At 37.8% G+C, this 27,050-nt stretch overlaps 1 protein-coding gene across 6 annotated transcripts in view; it reads right to left on the bottom strand.

The window, feature by feature from the left end:
• Positions 1-13,413: 13,413 nt before the first annotated feature.
• UAP1 (UDP-N-acetylglucosamine pyrophosphorylase 1) overlaps positions 13,414-27,050 on the bottom strand; it is a 39,947-nt gene continuing 26,310 nt past the window's right edge. For 3 of the 6 annotated variants that reach the window (XM_068541170.1, XM_068541171.1, XM_068541167.1), the window contains exons 6-11: positions 25,791-25,984; positions 20,571-20,711; positions 19,591-19,779; positions 18,417-18,467; positions 14,762-14,828; positions 13,414-13,987 (exon numbers count right to left, since the gene is read on the bottom strand). In XM_068541170.1, the coding sequence (XP_068397271.1) occupies positions 13,895-13,987; positions 14,762-14,828; positions 18,417-18,467; positions 19,591-19,779; positions 20,571-20,711; positions 25,791-25,984 (735 nt within the window). In that variant the 3' untranslated portion in view covers positions 13,414-13,894. The remainder of the gene's footprint in view (positions 13,988-14,761; positions 14,829-18,416; positions 18,468-19,590; positions 19,780-20,570; positions 20,712-25,790; positions 25,985-27,050) is intronic. The other 3 variants (XM_068541172.1, XM_068541169.1, XM_068541168.1) reach the window with 2 other exon arrangements.

Raw genomic sequence — 27,050 nt, 5'->3', positions numbered from 1 at the left:
AGCATAGAGGGAAGTGGAAGGGAGGTCTGAGGTGTTTGAGAATTTTGAAAATACTATTGCTTGTATTTGACAGATTTTTTGGAGTATTCGGATAAAATAGCAGTAGGTAAATAGAAAGCAAAGCAAATGGAAAAAATGAGGAAATTATTAACCCTAGGTTAAACAAAAATTACATATAAAAGAAAGCATAATCACAGCATACTACTTGGAGCAATTATGGGACACATTTATATAAACATAATACTATAAATATTGTGATATAATTGTATTAGGAGAATATATAGCGAATGAAGGGGAGATAATTAAGAGAAGGTGTTAGAAAGCTAGTTCCTCATCTACAATAACAGAAAGTTAATGGATAACATCTAAAATTGATAAATTAATAAATCATAGTATATACATACACAAATACACGTGTAAGTTGTCCCTGACTTACGGTTTGACTTACGGATTTTCAAATTTAAGATGGTGCAAAAGCAATATGCATTCAGTAGAATGCATACTTCGAATTTTGAATTTTGATTTTTTTTTTTTTTTTCCAGCTAGCAACATGTGGTGCAATACTCTCTTGTGATGCAGGGCAGCAGCAGTGAGCCACAGCTCCCAGTCAGCCAGTGATCATCAGGGTAAACAATGGATATAATGACAACCATTCTGTACCCATACAACCATTCTGTTTTTCACTTTCAGTACAGTATTCAACAAATTACATGAGATATTCAACACTTTATTATAAAATAGGCTTTGTGTTAAGTGATTCTGCCCAACTGCAGGCTAATGTAATTGTTCTGAGCACATTTAAAGTAGGTGAGGCTAAGCTATAATGTTTGGTAGCTTAGGTGCATTAAATGCACTTCAACTTACAATATTTTCAACTGAGATGGAGTTATTGGGAGGTAACTGCATCGTAAGTTGAGCAAAATCTGTATATGGAAATATGGAGGTAAATACCAGAAGAAAAAGCTACAAGAATTTAAAGTGGTTACTTCTACAGAACAGGACTGGGAGAGAGGTTCAGTAGAAGTGGGGCAGAGGATTAGTATTGTTTTAATAATCCTTGCACTATCACTTAATTTTCTAAACACATCAAGGGAAGTAACAAATGAAATCTGTGAAGCATCATTTTAGTATTCATAAATTTATCGGATCCTTTTTGCAAAAGGGCTTTTGTTGGAGCAAAATCTGGAGAGAGCATAAGAAAGTAAGAAAATTTCACAGATTTCTTTAACCCATACTTTTGGTACTGTTTCTGGGACTCGGTCCAGGCCCCGTCCTACTCTGCCCTTCCTTGTCTTACTCTACGGTCGTTACCATTTTATCCACATCTAGACCTTTAATTACTCTCAATAAATTGATGACTCCTAAATCCTAACTCCAGCTCAGACCTAGAATCTAGTCTGAATTTTGTCACTAATGAGACGTGCGACCTGGGGGGAGTCACCTCTCTTTGGCTCTGGGTTGCCTTGTCTGTAAAGTGAAGTACTCAGATGAGTGATCTCTTAGGCCTTCCGCAGATAAGAGTGGTAACGGAGGAGACACGTTTGTGTGGGTCTGGTTGTGGTAGGACTCCTCCTGAAATGTTGATCTGGAGCGGGAAGTGGACTCATGGAGCACTTATGCTGGCATTCTGAGATACACATACACATTCCAACATTCTGGAACCTCAAGTTCCCACTTTTCTCCTAATGGCTGAGCATTTGAAACTGCTGCCCTCTACTGCACAGAAATCATCCCACCAGGAAGGCTAGGAGGCCTCCAAGAACCAAAGCCAGCCAGGACAAGGCCCTCTGGGAGGCAAGTGAGTCACAGGAACTAGCCTATAATGCAGTCAGAAAATAAGTGAAAAATCAAGCTATAAAAATCTGCTTAAGCAAATACATTCTGCTCCAGTACTTCAGATATGACCTCATCATTACCCTCAAGTTTTGCTTACTCCAGCCCCCTGATAGCCGGGCAGATTAAGGTAGGACAAGCAAGGGGGCCAAGGGCTGCTGCCACATTCCAGAGGACTCCAGAAAACTCCAGAAACAAGTCCCTGGGAGTGTCACTATTGGAAGGCCACTGAAATATGGATACAAGGATAGGGTGAGGCAAAAAAGCTCTTTCCTAATAGCTGTTAGTTGAAAGAGTACTATGGGCCTTTAATTTGATCACCATTAGGATATTCTCATCTCTGACTGAGAATAGGCCAATAAGCAAAGTAGTTAGTCTTACAACTTTGTTCTCTGTGGGGGTAAGTTTTCAACTTCCACCTGCAACCCAGTGTACAACTGTAGCTTTGTGTTTGTTTTTCTTCTCACTCCCCAGAAGCAAGTTATCAAGATTCCCATTCCATTTCCCAACAGCTCAGTAAATGGGATTGAATAGAATTTAGTGTCCTCTGGCCTTTTTCTCTGCTGAGACAATCCAACCAGTGCCAAATTCAGCCTGCCAAATGCACTGCCCCTTAGTATGGCTTTTATGAGCAGTGGACAGATGTGGGCTGGGAATACAAGAAAGGGAGGGGGAAAAGTATGAGAAAAACTTTTCCATTGAAACAACTACACTTATCTAAATATAGCCCAAGTCTACTCTCGAATGTTGGTTACTCCCAGAACTGCTCTTTGCTATTCCCCGCAACTACACACACACACACACACACACACACACACACACACACACTTTCCTATAAAGAGGAAATGTAGCGTAGGCTCAAGAACAGTAATTGGCTTGGGACTGGTGTTGCATAACCTTGTCATGATTCCCCTTATTTCACACTGACTTGAGCATGGCCCTGGCGACAGCCATCTGGTCCTGATCATCATCTGGTATCTCTCTTGTTGTGCTTAAAATCCTTCCTCCTTTGAGACTGTAGGCCAAATCAATCTCTTACCAAGTTGCCTTTCAATTGAACTGCTAATTCTGAAGTTCACTGAAAGCAACTGCTCTCCCTTCACTATTAGTTTTTTCCATTCCTCCTCAACCTTGACAACTTAGGAATTGCAACACACAACTATTACATTCCTTTTCTCTTTCAAAAGCTATAGTTGGTGCACATAGCATTTTTTTAGAATGTTGCTGGGATTAGGAGAAGGCACGGCAGGAAGCAGATAGCATAGTAATGAAAAACAGGGATTTTAGAGTCAGATAGAGGTGGATTTTCATTCCTACTGTTCCATCTACTAAGTTATGGAATTGTAGATGTTATTTAAACTTTCTCTTTGATCAATGAATTATTTTTAAATGCATTTTAAAACTCAAAACGCATAGGGAGTAAGATATCTATTTTTTCTTCTTAATTGAGGTACAACTTCGAAGAGTAAACCAACTTATTAGTTCTAATAACTTTTATGTAGATCCCATAGGATTTTCTTGGTAGATGGTCATATCATCTGCAAATAAAGACAGGTTTACTTCTTCCTTTCCAATCTGGATGCCTTCTATATCTTTTTCTTGCCTTATCACACTGGCTAAAACTTCCATACAACACTGAGGTGGCGAGGATGAACATACTGCCTTGTTCCTGATTTGGGAGAGAAAGCATATAATCTTTCACCATTGTGATATTAAACTGTAGATTCTACATACATGACGTTTGTTTATCTCATTCATCCCTTCTATCTCTAGTGCAGTAAGACTTTTTATCAGGAAAGGATGCTGAATTTTGTCAAATGCATTTTCTTAATCTATAATTTGTCTTTTTTAGGCTGTTAATATGGTGAATCACATTGATTAATTTTCAAATGTTAAACCAATCATGCATTCCCAGGATAAATCCCACTTTGTTATAATATATTATCCATTTTATATATCATTGGATTCAATTTGCTAAAATATTAAGAATTTTACAACTATGTTCATGGCAGCCAGCCTCTAAGATGGCTCCCAATGATCTCTGCCACCTTTAAGCAGTCCCTTCCAGCATTGCACAATAAATGACCAATACAGTATTCAATAAGTGTTGCTATGGGACTCCTGAGATTAGCTTATAGAAGCTGTGGCTTCCATCTTGCTTGCTTTCTCTCTCTTGCTTGGATCACTCATGCTGAGGAAAGCCAGCTTCCATGTTATAAGCAGCACGCTGGAGAGGTCCCATAGCAAAAGAACTGAGGACTCTTGCCAATGGCCACATGAGTGAGTTTAGCTTCAGATTCTCCAGCCCTAGTCAAGCCATCAGATGATTTCCACCTTGGATGACAGATTGATTGCAACCTGATGAGAGAACCTGAGCCAGAACCATGCAGCTAAGCCTGGATTCTGAATCTTCAGAAACTATAAGAAAATATATATGGTTTTGTTATGCAGCAATAAAAAAATAATACAGACATCATTAAATTATGTGGAAACAGTTTGATCCTTTCGGTCTTGCTTTTAAGCTTTGTTAGGCTGCACAAGAACTGCACTTAGTCTAAACAAGAACTTTCTGAGTACTCTACCCAATAATGTGAATTATGAGGTTTTCCACTCCAAGCACTGTTCTTTCAGATGGTTTTTTCCTCAGCCTCAAGTAGTTTCTCTATACACATGTTATCATACTCAACTGAATACTCAAAGAAGTGCCTCTGCAGATCTTGTTTTCTTTGTGCAGCTCTCTCTTCTCTAGTATGCTGTGCTACGAACTCCAGCTACTTTGGCTTTCCCAAACTCCTAGCTCTATTTCCTCAACTCAGGGAGACAGCCATATTTTTCCTAGTTCCTCCTTCCTGTGCTATTGCCTGCAAATTCTCTCCAGGCAGCCATCTGGGACAATCACAGGGCTTACTTCATTTGTGTCCCGTCTCCCAGGGATTACTGACCTTCACTGCCTGATGGCCAGTGTCTTCAGTGCCATTGTTTCATTTATTTAACCTGGTTTTTTAGTTGTTTCAGGTAGGAGGGTAAACCCAGTTAGTCTCTCTTAAGCTCCAGAGAAACAGACCAATAGGATGTGTGTATATATTGAGAGATTTGTTTTAAGTAATTAGCTCATGCAATTGTAGAGACTGGCAAGTCCAAAATCTGTAGGGTAGGCCAGGAAGCTAGAGACCCAGGAAAGAGCCAATGTTGCAGTTCAAGTTCAAAGGCCATCTGCTGGCAGAATTCCTTCTTGCCCAGGACAGGTCAGTCCTTGTTCTATTAGGGACTTCAACTGTGATTGGAGTTGAAGGGATTGCCTACATAAGAAGGGCAATCTGCTTTACTCAAAGTCTAACAATTTAAAGGTTAATCGTACCCAAAAACACTGTCACAGAAACATCCAGAATAATGTTTGGCCAAATATCTGGACACCGTGGCCCAACCAAGTTGACACATAAAATTAACCATCACAGTAATATAAAGAAAATAAATCATTACACTGATTGTTAGGAACCAAGATTTTCAGCTTAAGAAGAGACACAAATATAAAGTCCAAAAAGTACCTGATCTTTAAAAATTGAAATTATCAGTATAACACATCGTATTTTTCTTTTCACAACAAACAAAATGTATTTTCTAGCTCAGTCTCCTAAAAGAGTCTAGAACCTCTAGCAATAAATACTACTAGTGCCTAGATATTTACAGTATCTAAATATCATTTCTTATTCAAAGGAACGAAGGCTTTTTGGAGAAATGGCTTCATTTGACAAGTTGGACTCCTTTCCCACTGCTGGGCACGACTGGGTACCTCTCTCTTTAAAGGGCTTACAATCTCATTTGAAGGTGACCTCAGTGAGGTCTGGAGGAATTATCCAGATTTAACTTGTATTGGAAGTATGCAGAACCATCTACAAAGTATTTTTTATCAAAAAAAAAAAAAAGCCTGAATCTGATCAAATCTCAGATTCAACTACAGTTTTCAGGAAATATGGAAGATAGAGGAAAATGTTAAAGGACACTATGAACATGAAATCCAAAATCTACAAAATGACACTGGAAAAACAACTAATTTTTTCCAATAAATATTTTTTAAAAAAGAGGGAGGAGGACCTGGATAGGTTAAAAACAGACAAATAGTCAAAGGCAATAAATGAACTCAATCAGAGCCTGATTCAAATAAATCAATATTAAAAAGATAAAAATGTGATACTTGGGGAAATGTGAACACTGGTTGGATATTAGATGATGTCTTGGTCCATTCAGGCTTACTATAACAAAAATACCATAGACTGGGTGACTTGTAGACAACAGAAATTTACTTTTCACATATCTGGAGGCTGGGAAGTCTAAGATCAAGGTGCTGGCAGATTTACTGTCTGGTGAGTTTCCACTTACTGGTTCATAGATAAATGGCTATCTTTTTTCACTGTGTCCTCACAGAGAAGAAGGGGCAAGGGAACTCCCTGGGGTATCTTGTATAAGGGCACTAATCCTATTCATGAGGACTCCACTTTCATGACCTAATCACTTCCCAAAGGCCTCACCTCCTAACATTATCACACTGAGGGTTAGTTTTCAATATATAAATTCTGGGAGGACACAAACATCCAGTCTATAGCAGATGATATTAAAGAATTATATTAAGGTTTTTATGTAGAATTAATTTTAATGTAACTCACTGGGGTTTGGGAGGTGGGAATTAAATGAAACAGGATTAGCCAGTGTTAATTGTTAGGAACTAAGTAACAAAGGGTCATCATTCTGTTCTCTACTACTGTGTTTGTTTGAAAGTTTCTGATTAAAACATTAACAAAAAGAGTGGGTCTCTGGGTCCAGACTCTGGGTTCACTTTCCAGCTTTGCTTCTTACTGGATAGATATAAAATCTTAAACAATTTACTTAACCTCTAAGCCTCAGTTTCCTTATGGACCAAACAGTAAGAGTTCTCACCTCAAAGGAAAGTAATAAGGGTTAGATGAGACAATGTACATAACATGCTTAATACATGCCTGGCTCACGGTTAAGCACCATAATGAAATGCTGGGCATAGTTATCATTACTTAATTACTCAAGTTGTATGTTCATGAGATTTAATCTCCCTTCTGTCAAATTTCAGATCTTTTAGAAATACATAAATTAGGAAAAATTTTAAACTTTAAAAGGAAATCTGTCAAGTCTCATTTCAATCTTATTTGTATCACCTATGTTATATCTTTTACCATATAAAATATATACATTATGAATTCTACACATCATTTTGTTAAAAAATAAAAACAAAAACAACCTTGCCTGCCAGAAGAAAATCTGTGAAGGAACACTTCCTGAGAAGTAGAATCACTGAGACAGAAATAAGAGAACTGATGTGGAAACAATGAGTCATGAAGCTATAATGATAGACTTTTCGTTCTTACATTGTCCTTTGTTTATAACTTTGAAAACGCTATGTCTATATAAACATATTTGGTGTCACCACTGACTCACTGAGCTTTTGGCAAGCCTATTAGGCCTCTCATCTTTAAGAGGCCATAATAAAATACTGAATTCATGTATTACACTAGAAGACTCATGTTAAGCCTCTCGCAGAAAAGCTTTAATTCCAAGTGGATTACCTTGAATTATTATAGCATATTTGCTTTATACACCAGTCTGAATTACATCATCAAATTTCACAAAGAAGCTCCAAGTAATGCCCAAGCTCAGAGAAAACAGCATATGAAGACCAGGTTGTTCTACACTACAGTAGTGCACTGTCAACATTCCATTATCTGAAGGTACGTTTACATCCCCCCAACTTTACCACAGCCAATTTTACCTCCAAGTTCTCTCACAGCTGTACCTAACTAGTTAATGTGAATACTCATGGTTTATTTATCCTTTGAGCCTTCATAAAAGGAAAAACTTTTTATCATAAAGTTACTAAGAATGAATTATCCAAAAATTTATGAGAAAAACACCCCACCCATAATGCCACCACCTTAACACATCGTTTTACTTTTTACTCCTCATTCAGCTTGAAATATAATATTTTTAAACAAAATTATTCATTAACTTTCTCTTGTCCCCTATCATCCCTTGTTTTAGGAAATGCTAAGCCAAAGACGGATAAAATTTAGAAAGAGCACTATTTAGGGTGGTCCTTTCTAGCAGTCTGAGATATCTGCAAAACCAAATCGTCTCCAGAATGTTTGTTTCCCAGCCCCATCCACCCATTCTGTTAGTGCTGTTTCTTGTCAAGTGAAATCTTCTTCACTCTTTGCCCCACCCCTTGTCTATTTTTCCAAAGCCAGAACACATTCAAACTTTTCCCCTCTCACCTTTGGTTGTTGATTTCTAAATTAAGTCTACATCTCCAAGTCAGTGATTCTTACTTCTGGCTGCCCTTTACAATCACTGAATGCTTTTTACAGATTAGCTACCCAGGCCTTCCACCAAACTGAGAATCATAATCTCTAGGACTGGAGTATGCTTTTCTTAAAGCTCTCCAAGTGATTCAGAGAATCTACAGGGCTTGGAAACCACTGTTCTAGCAATTACAATTGTACTGGTCAGGCCTTGCAAATTCCATCTTCCATTCTTCTACCAGTATTCATACATTCCCTTGGTATTTTTTTTTAACATCTTTATTGGAGTATAATTGCTTTAAAATGGTGTGTTACTTTCTGCTGTATAACAAATTGAATCAACTATATGCATACATATATCCCCATATCCCCTCCCTCTTGAGCCTCCCTCCCACCCTCCCTATCCCACCCCTCTAGGTGGTCACAAAGCACCGAGCTGATCTCCCTGTGGGATACAGCTGCTTCCCACTAGCTATCTATTTTACATTTGGTAATGTATATATGTAAATGCTACTCTCTCACTTCGTTCCAGCTTACCTTTCCCCTTCTCCGTGTCCTCAAGTCCATTCTCTATGTAAGCGTCTTTATTCCTGTCCTGCCCCTATGTTCGTCAGAACTGTCTTTTTTTTAGATTCCATATATATGTGTTAGCATATGGCATTTGTTTTACTCTTTCTGACTTACTTCACTCTGTATGACAGACTCTAGGTCCACCCACCTCACTACAAATAACTCAATCTTGTTTCTTCTTATGGCTGAGTAATATTCCATTGTATATATGTGCCACACCTTCTTTATCCATTCATCTGTCGATGGACACTTGGGTTGCTTCCATGTCCTGGCTATTGTAAATAGTGCTGCAGTGAACACTGTGGTAACATGACTCTTTTTGAATTATGGTTTTCTCAGGGTATATGCCCAGTAGTGGGATTGCTGGGTCGTATGGTAGTTCTATTTTTAGTTTTTTAAGGAACCTCCATACTGTTCTCCATAGTGGCTCTATCAATTTACATTCCCATCAATAGTGTAAGAAGGTTCCCGTCTCTCCACACCCTCTCCAGCATTTATTGTTTGTAGATTTTTTGATGATGGCCATTCTGACCTGTGTGAGGTGATACCTCATTGTAGTTTTGATTTGCATTTCTCTAATATTTAGTGATGTTGAGCATACTTTCATGTGTTTGTTGGCAATCTGTATGTCTTCTTTGGAGAAATGTCTATTTAGGTCTTCTGCCCATTTTTGGATTGGATTGTTTGTTGTTTTGATATTCAGCTGCATGAGCTGCTTGTATAATTTGGAGATTAATCCTTTGTCAGTTGCTTCGTTTCAAGTATTTTCTCCCATTCTGAGGGTTGTCTTTTCGTCTTTACGGTTTCCTTTGCTGTGCAAAAGCTTTTAAGTTTCATTAGGTCACATTTGTTAGTTTTTGTTTTTATTTCCATTTCTCTAGGAGGTGGGCCAAAAAGGATCTTGCTGTGATTTATGTCATAGAATGTCTGCCTATGTTTTCCTCTAAGAGTTTGATAGCGTCTGGCCTTACATTTAGGTCTTTAATCCATTTGGAGTTTATTTTTGTGTAAGGAAGCATTCTAATTTCATTCTTTTACATGTAGCTGTCCAGTTTTCCCAGAACCACTTATTGAAGAGGCTGTCTTTTCTCCATTGTATTCTCCTGCCTCCTTTATCAAAGATAAGGTGACCATAGGTGCGTGGGTCTATCTCTGGGCTTTCTATACTGTTCCACTGATCTATATTTCTATTTTTGTGCCAGTACCATACTGCCTTGATTACTGTAGCTTTGTAGTGTAGTCTGAAGTCCAGGAGGCTGATTCCTCCAGCTCCGTTTTTCTTTCTCAAGATTGCTTTGGCTATTCGGGGTCTTTTGTGTTTCCATACAAATTGTGAAATTTTTTGTTCTAGTTCTGTGAAAAATGCAGTTGGTCGTTTGATAGGGATTGCATTGAATCTGTAGATTGCTTTGGGTAGTAGAGTCATTTTCACAATGCTCATTCTTCCAATCCAAGAATTTGGTATATCTATCTGTTTGTATCATCTTTAATTTCTTTAATCAGTGTCTTATAGTTTTCTGTATACAGGTCTTTTGTCTCCTTAGGTAGGTTTATTCCTAGGTATTTTATTCTTTTTGTTGCAGTGGTAAATGGGAGTGTTTCCTTAATTTCTCTTTCAGATTTTTCATCATTAGTGTATAGGAATGCAAGAGAGTTCCCTTGGTATTTTAAAGAATAAAGCTCACAATGGACATATCTATTTAGTTTCTGGCTCAACTATTCTTGCTCTAGGAAACTCTGTTTCTCCCCTAATTTATGTTCTCTTTTTGGTACCATCTCAGAATGTCTGATTAGCCACCCTGAATTCTCTTATGGCAGTGGTTCTCAAATTTGAGTATGCAGCAGAATCACCTGGAGGGCTTGTCAGAACACAGATTTCTGGGCCCCACCCAAAAATGTGTAATGTAGCAATTCTGAGAATTTGCATTTCTAACAAGTTTCCAGGTGATACTGATGTACCTGATCAGGAGACCACACTTAGAAAATTACTGTCACAGATTTTATTAACCCATAACTTGGGCATAACCTGGCAACTTCACACAGGTAAGTGACTCCTTCTTCCCAGAATAATAATCAATCTCCCTTTAATAATCCATTTCTGAATCACAATATACATTTGCATTTTAAGGCAATTAAAGTCAATAAGTCAGAGTAAACATTGAGTGCTTACTAGGGGCAAAACAGGGTTCTGATTACTAAAAACCTCACTGACTTTTCATAATATATGTTAGAATTACTGACGTATGTTTTCTTGTTAGAACATAAACTTCTGACCCCAATTTGAGAAGGGAAATGAGGAGGTTCTTTGTTGAGTTCTGCCACACCAAACTCCAGGTCATAACGATGACCTTTAACTGTTACTGAACTTTTCATTCCTTACATTTTAGTACTAGATTATCTTCCCAATGTGTTAAGTGGGTTCATTTTATCTCTTTAAGCAGAATACAAGCTTTGTAAGGAGAGGACCCTATGTTACACTTTTTATCCCTTAGTAGTGCTGGACATGTGATAGGCACTCAACCTTTATTGGCTGACTCATTCATTCATCACTTCCCAACATGCTTTTCCTAAATCGGGGATCCAAAGAGGATCATGAATTGCAAAAGCATCAGTCTCAGCCAGAGGAAGAACAGATTTCTAGGCCAACTGAATGATTTGTGTTTTAGTCACTCTCCTGGGTTATGCATGATTTTTCCTTGCCTCTTTTTACCTGGATAACTGAGATCTTACTGTACCATGATGAATCATCAAGAGGAAATGCTGGAGATAGTTAAGTTAGAGTTAGAAATGAAATCACATATTACCAGTGACAGACCAAACTTCTAGGGATAGAAATTGAAAATGGAATTCTTTTTGTTCACCATCCTATAGATAACACTAATAATTCCTTTTTAGACATCAAAACTGGATCAATTTTGAGAAGAGAGAAACTGAGGAAAAAGAAATATTCAAATATCACGCTCTATTGGGTTTATACGTTCATTTGTGGCTATCGGCAAAGTTATTAACACATAGCAAGGGTGATTTTGACCAAACTCAGTGATTATTAACTCTCACATAAATTCTACCATGCTGTTGCCAAGTGATTCTAATTCATATTTTGATAAACATTATACCCAATTCTATATTTGCTGAATTAGAACAATAATCTGAAAAGGACTCATGAAGGTACCTAATGCTATCACTTATAATTTCATGGCTCAGAGGCTCTCCAACTCTTTGCCCTTAATACACCCAGTGTTCCCCAGCCATTGCTCCCCTATAAAACCACTACCACAACCCCATACTGCCAGTGCTCCCCTTCCCTGGCACTATTAGTATGATCTTAAAGACAGGGAGACAGGAAATAGCAGATGAAGGTTCAGAAAAAAAGGAAATGAAGCATACCATTCAGATGCTAAAGACTCGGCAGTTCTGTACTCACAACCCATTTTGGAGAGTGTTCTGATGAAGAACTCAAACCTCACAATCTTTTGAGAAATGGAACAGATAACAATAGCAAAATTGGGCTGTTATTGAAATAAAACAGAAAATATGCTAGATACACTATTTAAGCCTTAGCACACACATACAAAAATTTTAAATAGATATAAATATCATACAGTCTTCAAAAAAAAAAAAAGTGATCCTTAAACTTTGTACTTATAAAGAACAAAAGACCCACCCATGACATTCTATCATGTGACAACTTATCAATGGAAAATAGAATTTACTAATCTCTCCTTTAGACATAATTTTTAGAATTTTTCGCTTATCCAGATGTCAATTTTTATGCTTTTGGTCACTACTTAAAGGCTATATAAAATGCATTTATAAAGCTCAACATTTTTATGCAAACTACATGTTAGACATAGAGAATCCTTACTAACAACCAATGATCTATGGCCCATATTTAAAGAACCACCTTTGTTTTTTTTTTTTTAAATATGGCATCTTTTTTTAAAAAATATTTATTTATTTGGCTGCACTGGGTCTTAGCTGCGGCATACAGATCTTTAGTCGCGGCATGTGGGCTCTTTTAGTTGCGGCATGAGTACACTTATTTGCAGCACGCATGTGAGATCTAGTTCCCTGACCAGGGATTGAACCCGGGGCCCCTGCATTGGGAGGGTGGAGTCTTAGCCACCGGACCACCAGGGAAGTCTAAAAACCACCTTTGTCTTTTTAATCCTCTAGCTGAAAACAACAGAACAAAACTGGAATAGTAGTGATTAACTCACCTGGGGAAATGCAGGAATTATATTCTTTTGAAATCCCAAGTGCCACCAAATATTTGAGCAAAAGAGAATAGCCAATGATATACAAGGTTTTTCAACCTTTACAGTTTGGGCCAGATAGTTCGTGTTTATAGGTGGTTGTCCTGTGCATTGCAGGATGGGTAGCAATATTCCTGGTCTCTATTCATTAGATGCCAGTACTACTATCCCACCCTCTCAGTTATGACAACAAAAAATGTCTCTAGACACTGCCAAACGTCCCTTGGAAGAGGGCAAAACCATCTCTGGTTGAGGGCCACTATTATAAAGTGATAGGAGGATAAAGTTCAAAATTAGATATTCATAAAAAAAACTAGAAGATTGCAGTCACAGAGGTATCAATTTGATTTTTTGCATTATCTCAAAGTTTCTCCAAAGATTCACATTTTCCCAATGGAATAATTCCCTCAAGGTACAAATGACACTCCAGAGACAAGAAGAAAAGTTCATTTTATTGTCCAATCATTTTCTTAAAAAAATTTAATTTTTGATAAAATAAAACAAACTTTTAGTACCATAGAAACCTTTCAACATGTACAATGACATATTATTACTATGTACAACTTCAAAAACAAACGCTGCCAGCTCCAAGTAAAGTGATGTTGAACACCCTGACTATACGTAAGCAGTAGGAAATTTCCTGGATGGCCGATGTTTTCCTTAGCTTGGAAAAAAAAGTATACAATTGAAAAATATAAATAAGACCTTCAATCAGCTGAGAATCATAAAAACACTTTCTGAAGTTCAGTCATCTGGATCTTGGGGAATATGTAGTAGTTACGAGAGTTCAACAATTAAAATGAAAGCCTGTGGATACTGAAAACTGAGTACTCCAGGAGAGGTCCTGTAGGTTCACAGTCGGTCTATCAAAAATAAAAGCTATTCTTATTGTGGTGGAACTTGGTATCTGGCTCATATACCATTCTTCACCAGCTCATGGACTCCATTCTCATCAATGATTAAAGGTGCATGGAATTCTTTATCTGCCACGTAACTTTCTAGTCCCTAAAAGAAGGGTTGAAATGAAACACAGTTAGAAAATTGGTGGACACTAGTCATGTAATGCTGGACTTAATGGCTATAATAATGATATAAAGCAGGAATGCCAAGTTGGGTTGAGATACAGAATTTACAAGTCAATAAAAAATCTACTTAGTATACTTTTTAAACTGGGCTTAATGACCTATTTATGGAAGCATAAAACAAACAACAAAAAGAGGGAAAGTTATTCTGATTATAATAAAAGTTTTAAAGTTAATAAGATGATAATCATTCTTCCTTATAATCATCACTCAGTAGAGTTAACATTCTAAGCAAGGTGGCTGTTTCTGATGCTAGAACTGAACAACCTGACAAGGATCTCCAGAAAAAAATATTACATGTTAGAATAAAGGGGTCCCTACATCCCCCAGTCTTAAAGGTGAAAGTACTAAGCATATGAACAAAACAGACCCACTGAAAGGAAAAATTACATCACACTAAAAAATGACAGATGATTTACCTAAAAAACAAGGCTTATTTTTTAAAAGCCCATTGCATTTCAATGTGTAGGTGAAATGAACTAAACATTAAACATTCTGTTCATGGCAACTAATGGATAGATGCAAAGCCATAACAAGAACTCTCAAAGAGAAGGTTTCTCATTCCCAGGATGAGCTCCTCAGGGCAGGGCCACTGGAAAATGATGTATCTTCTCTAAGGACAACTCTACTTCAACATAAAACAATATCACAATCCTACTTCTAAAAGAATTGGGAAAAAAGCAAAAAGCAAACTTACTTCTCCAGCATAGGAGATAAGAGGAGAGATTTCACACTGTATTGGTACATCATTGGCATCCTTCAAGCTAAGAAAAAAAATCAGACACGGTAAAGATTCTGCTTCCCATGTTACTTGCCAGAGCGAAGATACAGACCATAACTTCCCTCTGAGAAACCTGCAGATAACAAAATTCTCCTAAACAAACAGAACAGATCCTACCCTCATGACCACTTAATTCCCTGAGGAGTAAGTTAACATGAAATCATCATGGTCCAAAAGACACTCTCTGGGGTAATCACCAGTAGCTCTTCAAATTACTTCACCAACATTGATATACTTATCCCCTAATGTATATATCATTTTTTATCATTTCCAAATTTTAAGTTCATAGAGAAGGGACTAGTTACTGAGTACGCACTGTGCTCCAGGCCCACTGCGAGGCATTTTGAATCCTTCATATTTCATTTTAACCCCTGCCACAGCCTTGCATGTTACGTACTAATGTTGACCGACATTCTAAAGCTGCACTGTCCAAGACAGTGGCCACTAGCCACATATGGTTATTTAAACTTAGATTAATTAAAATTTTTAAAATTAATTAAAAATTTAAAATTCAGTCCCTCAGTCATAATAACCACACTTCAAGTGCTCTGTAGCCATGAATGGCTAATGACTACCAAATTGGATAGCACAGATATAGAACATTTCCTTCATTACAGAAAATTCCTTGGACTAAAAGGTCAGTTAAATTATTTCCCAGTACAGCCCATATCTCCTAGATTAGCTGAGCTGATTTATTCAATGTTTCAAGGTGCTTCTTGGTTACTTTCACCAAGGTCCCTTTTTTAAGAGCTAAGGCAGAATGCACCCAAGTGAAGGCAAGGCCAAAGTCACCACTTGCTTCCTCTAGATCACGTTCTAACATTTACAGCCACCTGCGATCCTGAGTTTCTAAATTACGTAACACAAAAGTCAATAAATAGTGCTTTTAATATGTTTAAAGTCACTAACTTCGAGGTTTTTCACCATTTCAAGAATTTTACCAGTAAGATACAGGGCACACAAAAATCTAGTCTTCTGTGGGCTCAAACCATAGTTGTCCTTTGTTTTACCAAATATATAGTCTGAAGCTTTGGTGGAGTCAATAAAATCAGAGGGCTTCTGAGGTTAGCCACACCCAATCTTTCTGTCAACAGAACCATTTAGTGAGCCTTCAAGGCACTCTATACCCTACTCCAACTCACTTGTCCTGCTACTTCCCACTCAAACCAGGCCAGACACATGCACTTTAGATTATTCCAAGTCATTCTCAACTACGGTCCCTTTAACTATCCAAATCATACCCACCCTCCAAGACATAACTCAAGCCCCAACCTTCCTTTGACCACTGCATTTCATAGTGATTGCTCTCATTCATTTATTTATAAAAAAATAAATAAATTTATTAGACATGTGGTAAGTCACTGCCTCCTAGGGTAATTATTATTTATACCACACATTTAACACATAAACACATACTGCCTGATGATGTTACTTAACTTTTATGCATGTGCATCTTGAATCTCCCAGTAGGCTGTAAGAAATGACTTATTTCTCTTGTGTAAGCTACTTCAGCACCTGGGATACTGACAGTACCTGAAGGTAGGTGTGCAGGCCTACAAACGCTTGCTGGCTGAATGAATAAACGAACTATGAGGGTAGATGGACGGCAGACTAATTCAGGTAAAAGATGAACTAAAAGATGGAGCACATATCTCTCCACCCAGAGATGTAGATATGTATCAGATTCTATCAAAAGAGCTCAAGAGATCTGGTCCAGACCCTCTGGGGCAGCTTGGAGTCCTATAAAACCAAATGGGAAAATGAGGACCCATTCCATTGATAAGATGTATATAGCCCAGCCCCACCTGAACCCCTAAAGGATTTGGTGTGCCAGGAACTGAAGGCGTTTTTGAACCGGAGGAACACATAGCCAACCTGAATATAACTTCCCTTCTAGTACCACAAAGATACCAAAAAAAAACTAAGAAAGTTGGATGCCGGAGAGGAGAAAAGAGAGGAGCTCCCGTCACCAAATGTAAAATCTCAGGAGATACGCAAATCAGCCCCAAACAGCGCTGTCCCCCAATTCTTTAGTCAAGCATCCTTCTGGTAGCTAACACTGTTGAGTAGGTATTCAGGTAAAAAATAAAAATAATGTCATTTTGTCAAAATTCAGCATCCTTGCTTCCATTCTTTCAGAATACCTCCAAGCTGTTTCTTCCCTCTTTTATAAAAAATACTTTCTTTTCATCTCTCATTTTTAAGTAATCTTTTTCTACTCTACGAGGGCATCCTTTAGTGCTAAGAATTTCAGCAGGACCTATTTCTAATTCCATGATCTCATTTGGGAACAAACTTTGATTTCAGTTTAACTATTCAACAAAAGGTTAAAATGAAGTAAATGGGGATGGGGGGAGTGTGAAATAAAAGAACCCAAACAAGAACTAAATAATGTTTAAAACTTTTTGTATCTTAACTGAGATAGCTGGATGTTGTTTTTGGTTGTATAATTAAGAAGCTGTTTCACTTCACAGGTTAAAAGCTGTGGTTCAATCAGAAGGAAATTTAGGGTCAAAAATTTATTTCTTTAATTGTAAAAGCAGCTTGCTTCCACATATTAAAAACGATGGATGGGACAGAAAATGACAAAGGGCGCTGCGTCCCAGCTGCCATGGCATGAGGGGCAATAGTTAGCTATGGCTGCTGTAAGAAACTAGCCAGCTCTGTGAGTCCACTTCCTTGTCTCCAGGGCCACATCCCAGAAACACTGACACTCACAGGGACTTGTCTCTACAGGGCAAGGATGAGTGGCACAGGCAGGAAAAAACACACAGATGAAACTGACATCACTGCTACTCTGTTTCTGAGAAAACTCCCATCTCCAGATCCTTGGCTCTGTACACATTTCCCAAATAATCTTAAAAACTTAAAATTCAAACGAAACCTTATTACTTTTAAAGTGTAACAAGAATACCAAGCTGTCTCTTTAGCTATAAAGATAATGGCTTTTTCAAACTCTGTCAGTACCCAAACAAGAGAGGATACATGTTACTTCTAGCTAAAAATTATCAACCATTAAGACAAAAAGATACTTTCTTTAGGAGCAGGAAATAACTGACTAAAATTAACACAGAGAGACCAAAAATGGAGCTGTTACTATGAGAATAAATCAAAAGAACAGTTTTCTCCACATTAAGAGCCATCAAATATGTCAGGAGCAGTTAGCCTTTATACTGACAGCATATATCCAGTTTGATAAGACACATCTGCAGAATGTTATTTTTATCTAGCTTATGCTAAAAGGGGTACGCTGGGATCCAAATTTGTTCTCCCTGGCCTGTAACCTGCTCTAGATTTTATCTTTTACTTGTTAACTTGTCACTACAGGCTCAAATACGTATCGTCAAATTCTTTAGAAAAGCATTCTCCCCATTTCCAGCATGCACTGAGATTCTGAGTTAGTGTCATCCAGCTAGATACCTGCCACCAAATAAGCAGTACCCCCACCAAAGCTTCAACCATCCACCCCCCAGACCACCAAAAGGCAGAGAGCACTAAACTACAATGCCAGTTAGTATGGAGGGAAGCACAGCCCCATCACCATGCACTGCAGGCAGGCTGGTATATTTACTTGTGATTGACATCAGCTGTGATGGTCTCTGACTTTCCATTTGTAGCACTGCTATGTAGGAATAAATAAGCATTAATGGGAATGGAAACATACCAAACAATAGAAATGAAGTGGAACTGCAAAATATACTTGACTGAAAGGCATGTATTTATGGTAAATTATAAACTTGGCAAAGGAGATCTGAGGGGGTAAAAAAAACAAAAAACAAAAAACTCAATGGTCAAAGATGAAGCATGAGGACAATCTGACATGCCACAGAGCAAGCCTGTTGACAAGACAGAACCTGAAAGTAGCCTTGGACTGCGAGACAGTCTACCACTGCTCCTTCTTGTAAAAACAGTTATGGACCAGTAAGTTCCAATGCCCAATGTTCTAACCTTTACCAAGGCATTCTAGTGCTTTTGTGCATACAAACAGTCTTTTTATCCCTTAAGGATATAAATTATATGGCAGAATGTTTTTTACAAAAGTACAGAAACATCGAATGATTTAGAAAGGGGGAATTCTAGGTGCCAAAAGAGGTTTTATCAAAAAACATAAGACGTAGCTTAAAAGTCCTTTATCTCACATTTGAATAGCTCCAAGGATCTTTTTTTTTTTTTTTTAATTCTAAAATCCTAAAACATTTCCAAAGTTTGAGTATCAGTGAATGTAAGCAGCATGCACATCCGTTCCTGGCACCTCCCTCAGCAATCTGAAAGTGCCATGGTGAGAACTGAAGTACGCCTATGTCTCATAGACAGCCTGTGGGTGGCAGGTCTTTTGAGGGTTGGAGGGCAGGGGCTCGTAGATAGCACTTAAGTGAGGCCACAGATATACGGGCAGCAAAAATCAATCCTCTTGTGCTGTGGCACAGTGGCTTCTGATGGAATTTAACCATGGGGCACACCAGAAGAATTACCTTCTGACCATTATTCAGTAGGAGTCATTTCACTGACACAGTAGAGAGGCATCCAAAAAACCAAGAGCTTTAGAAGATTCCTCTTTAAGGGGAAGTAAAGCTATTGTTCTCTTTGTAATGGGCCAAGCCTTCATTACTTCACATCAGGATCTGCCCACATCAATACTTTGCTTTTTTAAAAGTTCTAGGAATACATCAGAGATAGAGGAGAAAGAAGTCCAAGAGGAGAAGCCCAGGAAGCATCCACACAAAAGAGAAAAGGCATCGACCTACCGCGGAATTGCAGGGAGTCGAGAGCCATTTTCATCTATGAAGTGGCCCCCGGCATTGAGGACCCAGCAATGATGGAGGGACATCAAAGCGTGCCTTGCAGTAGTGGGGTTGTCCTTCCCGTTCTGACTGTCTGCATTCTTCAGCGGGGAAAACTCATCTTCCCGTAATACTTCATACACCACAAACTTCCTAGAGTAGAACCATACAAACACTGTTTTATTATGAAATAAAACTGTGCACACAGCTTCTGACTCCTCTCTATATAGCTAAGCCTTTGGTCTTCAATTACAGTCTCTCTTAATCCAATTTCAAACGAATGCTGAAAGAAATAATGTTCATCCCTGGATGAAATAAAGTTGGAATTCTCTTCTCTCTGCAAAATGAAAAATTATTTCCACCCCCAACAATAAAATACTTCATCTTAAGTCAGATTAGAAATCTTAATACAAAAAGATCATATTAGTATCTATTCTGGAACAAAAAAGCAGGCAAAAAGGATGATTTAGAAACGTATATAGGAAGATGACTCTTCTGCATTTTCATATTGGTCAAACTCTGAGACACAAATCTCAACATCAATGTGATCCTTAACAGAGAGCTATATAAGATAAAAACATGTTCACTGAAACATCTACTCATAGATCAGTAAGACATCCTAAACACAAAATGGTCCAATTCTCTATCTCAACCTTTTCTGTCTCTCAGCCAAAATAAGTGACTTTAACAATTTTGCAGGAGAGCCAGATAATAAACTAACTGAAATTTTTAAAAAAGTACTCACAGGCAACTCAAACCATATTCTTGGATTGGTGGTTTCACACTAGAGGATGATAATGAGTCAAAACTATACACTCACGAGCAAAATGCCATAACTGACATATATGCTGTCAACTGTTTTCTGAAAAGAGTGTCCTGCCTAGAAGAGTAAAGGGCAACATTTCAAGACATACTTAATCTTACTGATGCTATTAAAAACATACTTTGCAAACTGGAAGATGTCAAAGACAAATTTTTCCATCTTTATTCCATTTGGTTTGTCTGGCTTAATTAACTGCCCCTGGGAATCCACATATGGAATCTTCTTTTGAGCCACATGGTGCTGCAACTGAGGTTCATAAATACTAAGTAGGAAAAAAAAAAAACATAATCACTTTCCAAATTTAAAATGCCAGAGAATCTGATAATCATACTCAGGAGCAAACGCACCAACAATGAGTACTAAGATTTCAAAGGGAAGAGCATTTGTTAAATTTCAGTTCATGTTTAAATATTAAATGAATAGATTTCCCTATTCATTTCCTTAAATTAAAAACAATCAAATCATGATCTCCAAAATAAAAAAATACACACACAGCTCACACCAACATCTTTCCCATGATTTCCATGTCTTTTATAAAATGTTCCACTCTTCGCCCCAACTTTCCCAACTGAGATACCATCAAATGTTAGATGGAAAGATGAGTATTTATAATTACTTTGGATGAATTAATAACACAACTACAAAAAGCATAGTGGAATGAGAAATATTTTGGAACTGGAGTTGAAATTCTAAAGTAAAGCTGAAAATGGAAATCAAAAGAAAGCTGGAGTAGCAATTCTCATATCAGACAAAATAGACTTTAAAGACTATTACAAAAGACAAAGAAGGACACTACAAAATGATCAAGGGATCAATCCAAGGAGATGGTATAACAATTGTAAAAATTTATGCACCCAACATAGGAGCACCTCAGTACATAAGGCAAATGCTAACAGCCATAAAAGGGGAAATCGACAGTATCACAATAATAGTAGCAGACTTTAACACCGCACTTTCACCAATGGACAGATCATCCAAAATGAAAAAAAATAAGGAAACACAAGCTTTAAATGACACACTGAACAAGATGGACATGACTGATATTTATACGACATTCCATCCAAAAACAACAGAATACACTTTCTTCTCAAGTGCTCATGGAACATTCTCCAGGATAGGCCATATCTTGGTCACAAATCAAGCCTTGGTAAATTTAAGAAAATTGAAATCATATCAAGAATCTTTTCCAACCACAATGCTATGAGACTAGATATCAATTACAGGAAAAAAACTGTAAAAAAATACAAACACATGGAAGCTAAACAATATGCTACTAAATAACCAAGAGATCACTGATGACATCAAACAGAAAATCAAAAAATACCTAGAAACAAATGACAATGAAAAGATAACAACCCAAAACCTATGGGATGCAGCAAAAGCAGTCCTAAGAGGGAAGTTTATAGCAATACAGTCCTACCTCAAGAAACAAGAAAAATCTCAAATAAACAACTTAACCTTACACCTAAAGCAATAGAGAAAGAAGAACAAAAAAACCCAAAGTTAACAGAAGGAAAGAAATCATAAAGATCAGATCAGAAATAAATGAAAAAGAAATGAAGGAAACAACAGCAAAGATCAATAAAACTAAAAGCTGGTTCTTTGAGAAGGTAAACAAAATTGATAAACCATTTGCCAGACTCATCAAGAAAAAAGGGAGAAGACTAAAATCAACAGAATTAGAAATGAAAAAGGAAAATAACAACTGACACTGAAGAAACACAAAGGATCATGAGAGATTACTACAAGCAATTATATGCCGATAAAATGGACAGCCTGGAAGAAGTGGACAAATCCTCAGTAAAGCACAACCTTCTGAGACTGAACCAGGAAGAAATAGAAAATATAAACAGACCAATCACAAGCACTGAAATTAAAACTGTGATTAAAAGTTTTCCAATTAACAAAAGCCCAGGACCAGATGGCTTCACAGGTGAATTCTACCAAACATTTAGAGAAGAGCTAACACCTAACTCTTCCAAAATATAGCAGAGGGAGGAATACTCCCAAACTCATTCTATGAGGCCACCATCATCCTGATACCCAAACCAGACAACGATATCACGTAAAAGGAAAACTACAGGCCAATATCACTGATGAACATAGATGCAAAAATCTTCAACAAAATACTAGCAAACAGAATCCAACAGCACATTAAAAGGGTCATACACCATGATCAAGTGGGGTTTATCCCAGGGATGCAAGGATTCTTCAATATAGGCAAATCAATCAATGTGATACACAATATTAACAAATTGAAGGACAAAAACCATATGATAATCTCAATAGATGCAGAAAAAGTTTTTGCCAAAATTCAACACCCATTTATGATAAAAACTCTCCAGAAAGTAGGCACAGAGGTAACCTACCTCAACATAATAAAGGCCATATATGATAAACCCACAGCCAACATCGTTCTCAATGGTGAAGAACTGAAAACATTTCCTCTAAGATCAGGAACAAGACAAGGTTGCCCACTCTCACCACTATAATTCAACATAGTTTTGGAAGTCCTAGCCATGGCAATCAGAGAAGAAAAAGAAGTAAAAGGAATCCAAATCAGAAAAGAAGAAGGAAAGCTGTCACTGTTTGCAGATGACATGATACTATACATAGAGAATCCTAAAGATGCTACCAAAAAACTACTAGAGCTAATCAATGAATATGGTAGAGTAGCAGGATACAAAATTAATGCACAGAAATCTCTTGCATTCCTATACACTAATGATGAAAAATCTGAAAGAAAAATTAAGGAAACACTCCCATTTACTACTGCAACAAAAAGAATAAAATACCTAGGAATAAACCTACCTAAGGAGACAAAAGACCTGTATACAGAAAACTATAAGACACTGATGAAAGTAATTAAAGATACAAAGAGATGGAGAGATATACCATGTTCTTGGATTAGAAGAAACAACATTGTGAAAATGACTATACTACCCAAAGCAATCTACAGATTCAGTGCAATCCCTATCACACTACCAACTGCATTTTTCACAGAACTAGAACAAAAAATTTCACAATTTGTATGGAAACACAAAAGATCCTGAATAGCCAAAGCAATCTTGAGAAAGAAAAACGGAGCTGGAGGAATCAGCATCCTGGACTTCATACGATACTACAAAGCTACAGTAATCAAGGCAGTATGGTACTGGCACAAAAACAGAAATATAGACCAGTGGAACAGTAGAGAAAGCCCAGAGATAAACCCACGCACCTATGGTCACCTTACCTTTGATAAAGGAGGCAAGAGAATACAATGGAGAAAAGACAGCCTCTTCAATAAGTGGTGCTGGGAAAACTGGACAGCTACATGTAAAAGAATGAAATCAGAACACTTCCTTACACAAAAATAAAACTCCAAATGGATTAAAGACCTAAATGTAAGGCCAGACACTATAAAACTCTTACAGGAAAACATAGGCAGAACACTCTATGACATAAGTCACAGCAAGATCCTTTTTGACCCACCTCCTAGAGAAATGGAAATAAAAACAAACAAATGGGATCTAATGAAACTTAAAAGCTTTTGCACAGCAAAGGAAACTACAAACAAGATGAAAAGACAACCTTCAGAATGGGAGAAAATATTTGCAAACGAAGCAACTGACAAAGGATTAATCTCCAAAATATACAAGCAGCTTATGCAGCTCAATATCAAAAAACCAAACAACCCAATCCAAAAATGCACAGAAGACCTAAACAGACATTTCTCCAAAGAAGATAAGTAGATTGCCAACAAACACATGAAAAGATGCTCAACATCACTAATCATTAGAGAAATGCAAATCAAAACTACCATGAGGTATCACCTCACACAGGTCAGAATGGCCATCATCAAAAAATCTACGAACAATAAATGCTGGAGAGGGTGTGGAGAAAAGGGAACCCTCTTGCACTGTTGGTGGGATGTAAATTGATACAGCCATTATGGAGAACAGTATGGAGGTTCCTTAAAAAACTAAAAATAGAACTACCATACGACCCAGCAATTCCACTACCGAGCATATACCCTGAGAAAACCATAATTCAAAAAGAGTCTTGTACCACAATGTTCACTGCAGCACTATTTACAATAGCCAGGACATGGAAGCATCCTAAGTGTCCATCGACAGATGAATGGATAAAGAAGATGTGACACATATATACAATGGAATATTACTCAGCCATAAGAAGAAACAAAATTGAGTTATTTGTAGTGAGGTGGATGGACCTAGAGTCTGTCATACAGAGCGAATTAAGTCAGAAAGAGAAAAACAAATATCGTATGCTAACACATATATATGGAATCTAAAAAAAAAAAAAAAAAAAGAATGGTTCTGATGAACCGAAGGACAGGACAGGAATAAAGACACAGACATACAGAATGGACTTGAGGACACGGGGAAGGTGAAGGGTAAGCTGGGACGAAGTGAGAGAGTGGCATGGACATATATACACTACCAAATGTAAAATAGATAGCTAGTGGGAAGCAGCCACATAGCACAGGGAGATCAGCTCGGTGCTTTGTGACCACCTAGAGGGGTGGGATAAGGAGGGTGGGAGGGACACACAAGAGGGAGGGGAAATGGGGATATACATATGCATATAGCTGATTCACTTTGTTATACAGCAGAAACTAACACAACACTGTAAAGCAATTATACTCCAGTAAAGATGTTAAAAAAAAAGTAAAGCTGAGTAACTTTTTAAAAAGTAGTCATCTTAAATGTCTAAAAAGCAATCAAGTGAAGAATCAGATATTGAGAATGTCCTTCATTTAAAAATCTGGTGTGATAAAATAGCTCTTATTTTATCCTTAGTTGGCACTACTATGCTGATTTCCATCCTTGTCTCACGTTCTTTTTTCTTTACTTTCTAATGCACTAGTTCCTAAATGCTAGTCTGAGAACCAGCTAAATTAAATGGTGTGGGCAGCTTGTTAAAAATACAGATGTCTGCATCGACCTCCAGAATTTCTGATTCAGTAGATGTAGGGTAGACATCTGTTATTTTTTAAGGTTTCCAGTTGTGGTAGAGGGTATTCCCTTTCTTATTCTTTGCTTCTCCAGAACCTAGCACAGTTGGAGGGAGGGAAGTAAGAGAAGAAGAAGGAGAACTGCTTTGGACTCCAGTTAATGCACTGAGGAGAATGGGCTACTACAAATTTGCACTCGATGATATATCTTACTAAAAACAACTACAATGTCAGGTAAAATTCCATTTGATAAAGATGATCCTCAGAAGGGAAGATGAATCATGTACGATATAGACTTGAAGTTTCTTCCTACTTCTCAAGTGACTTAGCTTCGGATTAACAATAAATTAAAAATTTTAAAAGCCCCCATCTTGCCCATACTTGACAACATCTCTCAGAAACGGTACAGTGAAGAAATGGTTGGCAATGTTCCCCGCATTGAACAGCAGTCGTCCATCTGAGCTTCGTTTTTGAGCTGTAGACAGAGAAATCTCACTATATTCCACCACCTGGTATACTCCATCCACTCGGCAAACCACTCCAACTGGTTCTGTAGGGTTCGTTTTCTCTACCACCTGCCCACCAAACGAAGACAACAGTAGAGAAAGAAATTTAATCAGGCGCTGCATTGGAGATCTGTCATTTTCCAAGACCACATTTACAATTTTACTTACTTTATCTTTAAGGTATTAAGTCAAGAGGAATCTTTAGATAACTATCTATCTGGGAAGAGGTAAGCTATCTCCCTCCTATTTATCATCTAACTAAACTGTAGAGTAGAAATTCCATCATATACATAGGGCCCAGAAGAAATCACATGGGACTGGGAATAACTAAATGAGGAGTCTACGTCCCCCCGAATATGTTTTTTTTTTAAGTATTTGTTTATTTATTTATTTATGGCTGTGTTGGGTCTTCGTTTCTGTGCGAGGGCTTTCTCTGGTTTCGGCAAGCGGGGGCCACTCTTCATCGCGGTGCGCGGCCCCCTCACTATCGAGGCCTCTCTTGTTGCGGAGCACAGGCTCCAGACGCGCAGGCTCAGTAGTTGTGGCTCACGGGCCCAGCTGCTCCGCGGCATGTGGGATCTTCCCAGACCAGGGCTCGAACCCGTGTCCCCTGCATTGGCAGGCAGACTCTCAACCACCGCGCCACCAGGGAAGCCCCCAACTGTTTTTATTATTGAATTTATCCTTAACCACACTCAACTACTTTGAGAATAAATGAAACAAAATCTGAGATTCACAAAACAAAAGAAGTAAGGCATTTTGCCTCTCATTTTGTACTGCACAAATCATTATTTCATTTGAAAATGGTGTTTCTTTCATTTTCATTCATGAATACGGAAAATTCCTTATTTTTCAGGGACTTGGCTAGGAGGTAGGAGGGTTAGAGCGGGCAGGTCACAGGGTTCCCACTCCAACTTCAATCAGAAAAGCCCACTCATATTTACGTTTTGCAGGCTAGGTTTTGTTTGAAGTAAGAGGTTCTATGCTTTTTTTTAAAAGTCTGAAAACCAGTGATTTGATAATCTAGCAAAGACTCTAGGATGATCAGAGAGCTGAGAGAAAAGTATTTGGTCAAAATCAGAGGGAAAACATAAGAGTATGTAATTTTAAAAAACCTCACAGGTGATTCTGATAC

The sequence above is a fragment of the Eschrichtius robustus genome, chromosome 3, assembly GCF_028021215.1.
Source record: "Eschrichtius robustus isolate mEscRob2 chromosome 3, mEscRob2.pri, whole genome shotgun sequence".
NCBI classification, from domain to species: domain Eukaryota; kingdom Metazoa; phylum Chordata; class Mammalia; order Artiodactyla; family Eschrichtiidae; genus Eschrichtius; species Eschrichtius robustus.
The sequence above is the reverse complement of the archived record's forward strand: the minus strand, read 5'-3'. Positions and strand labels throughout refer to the sequence as shown.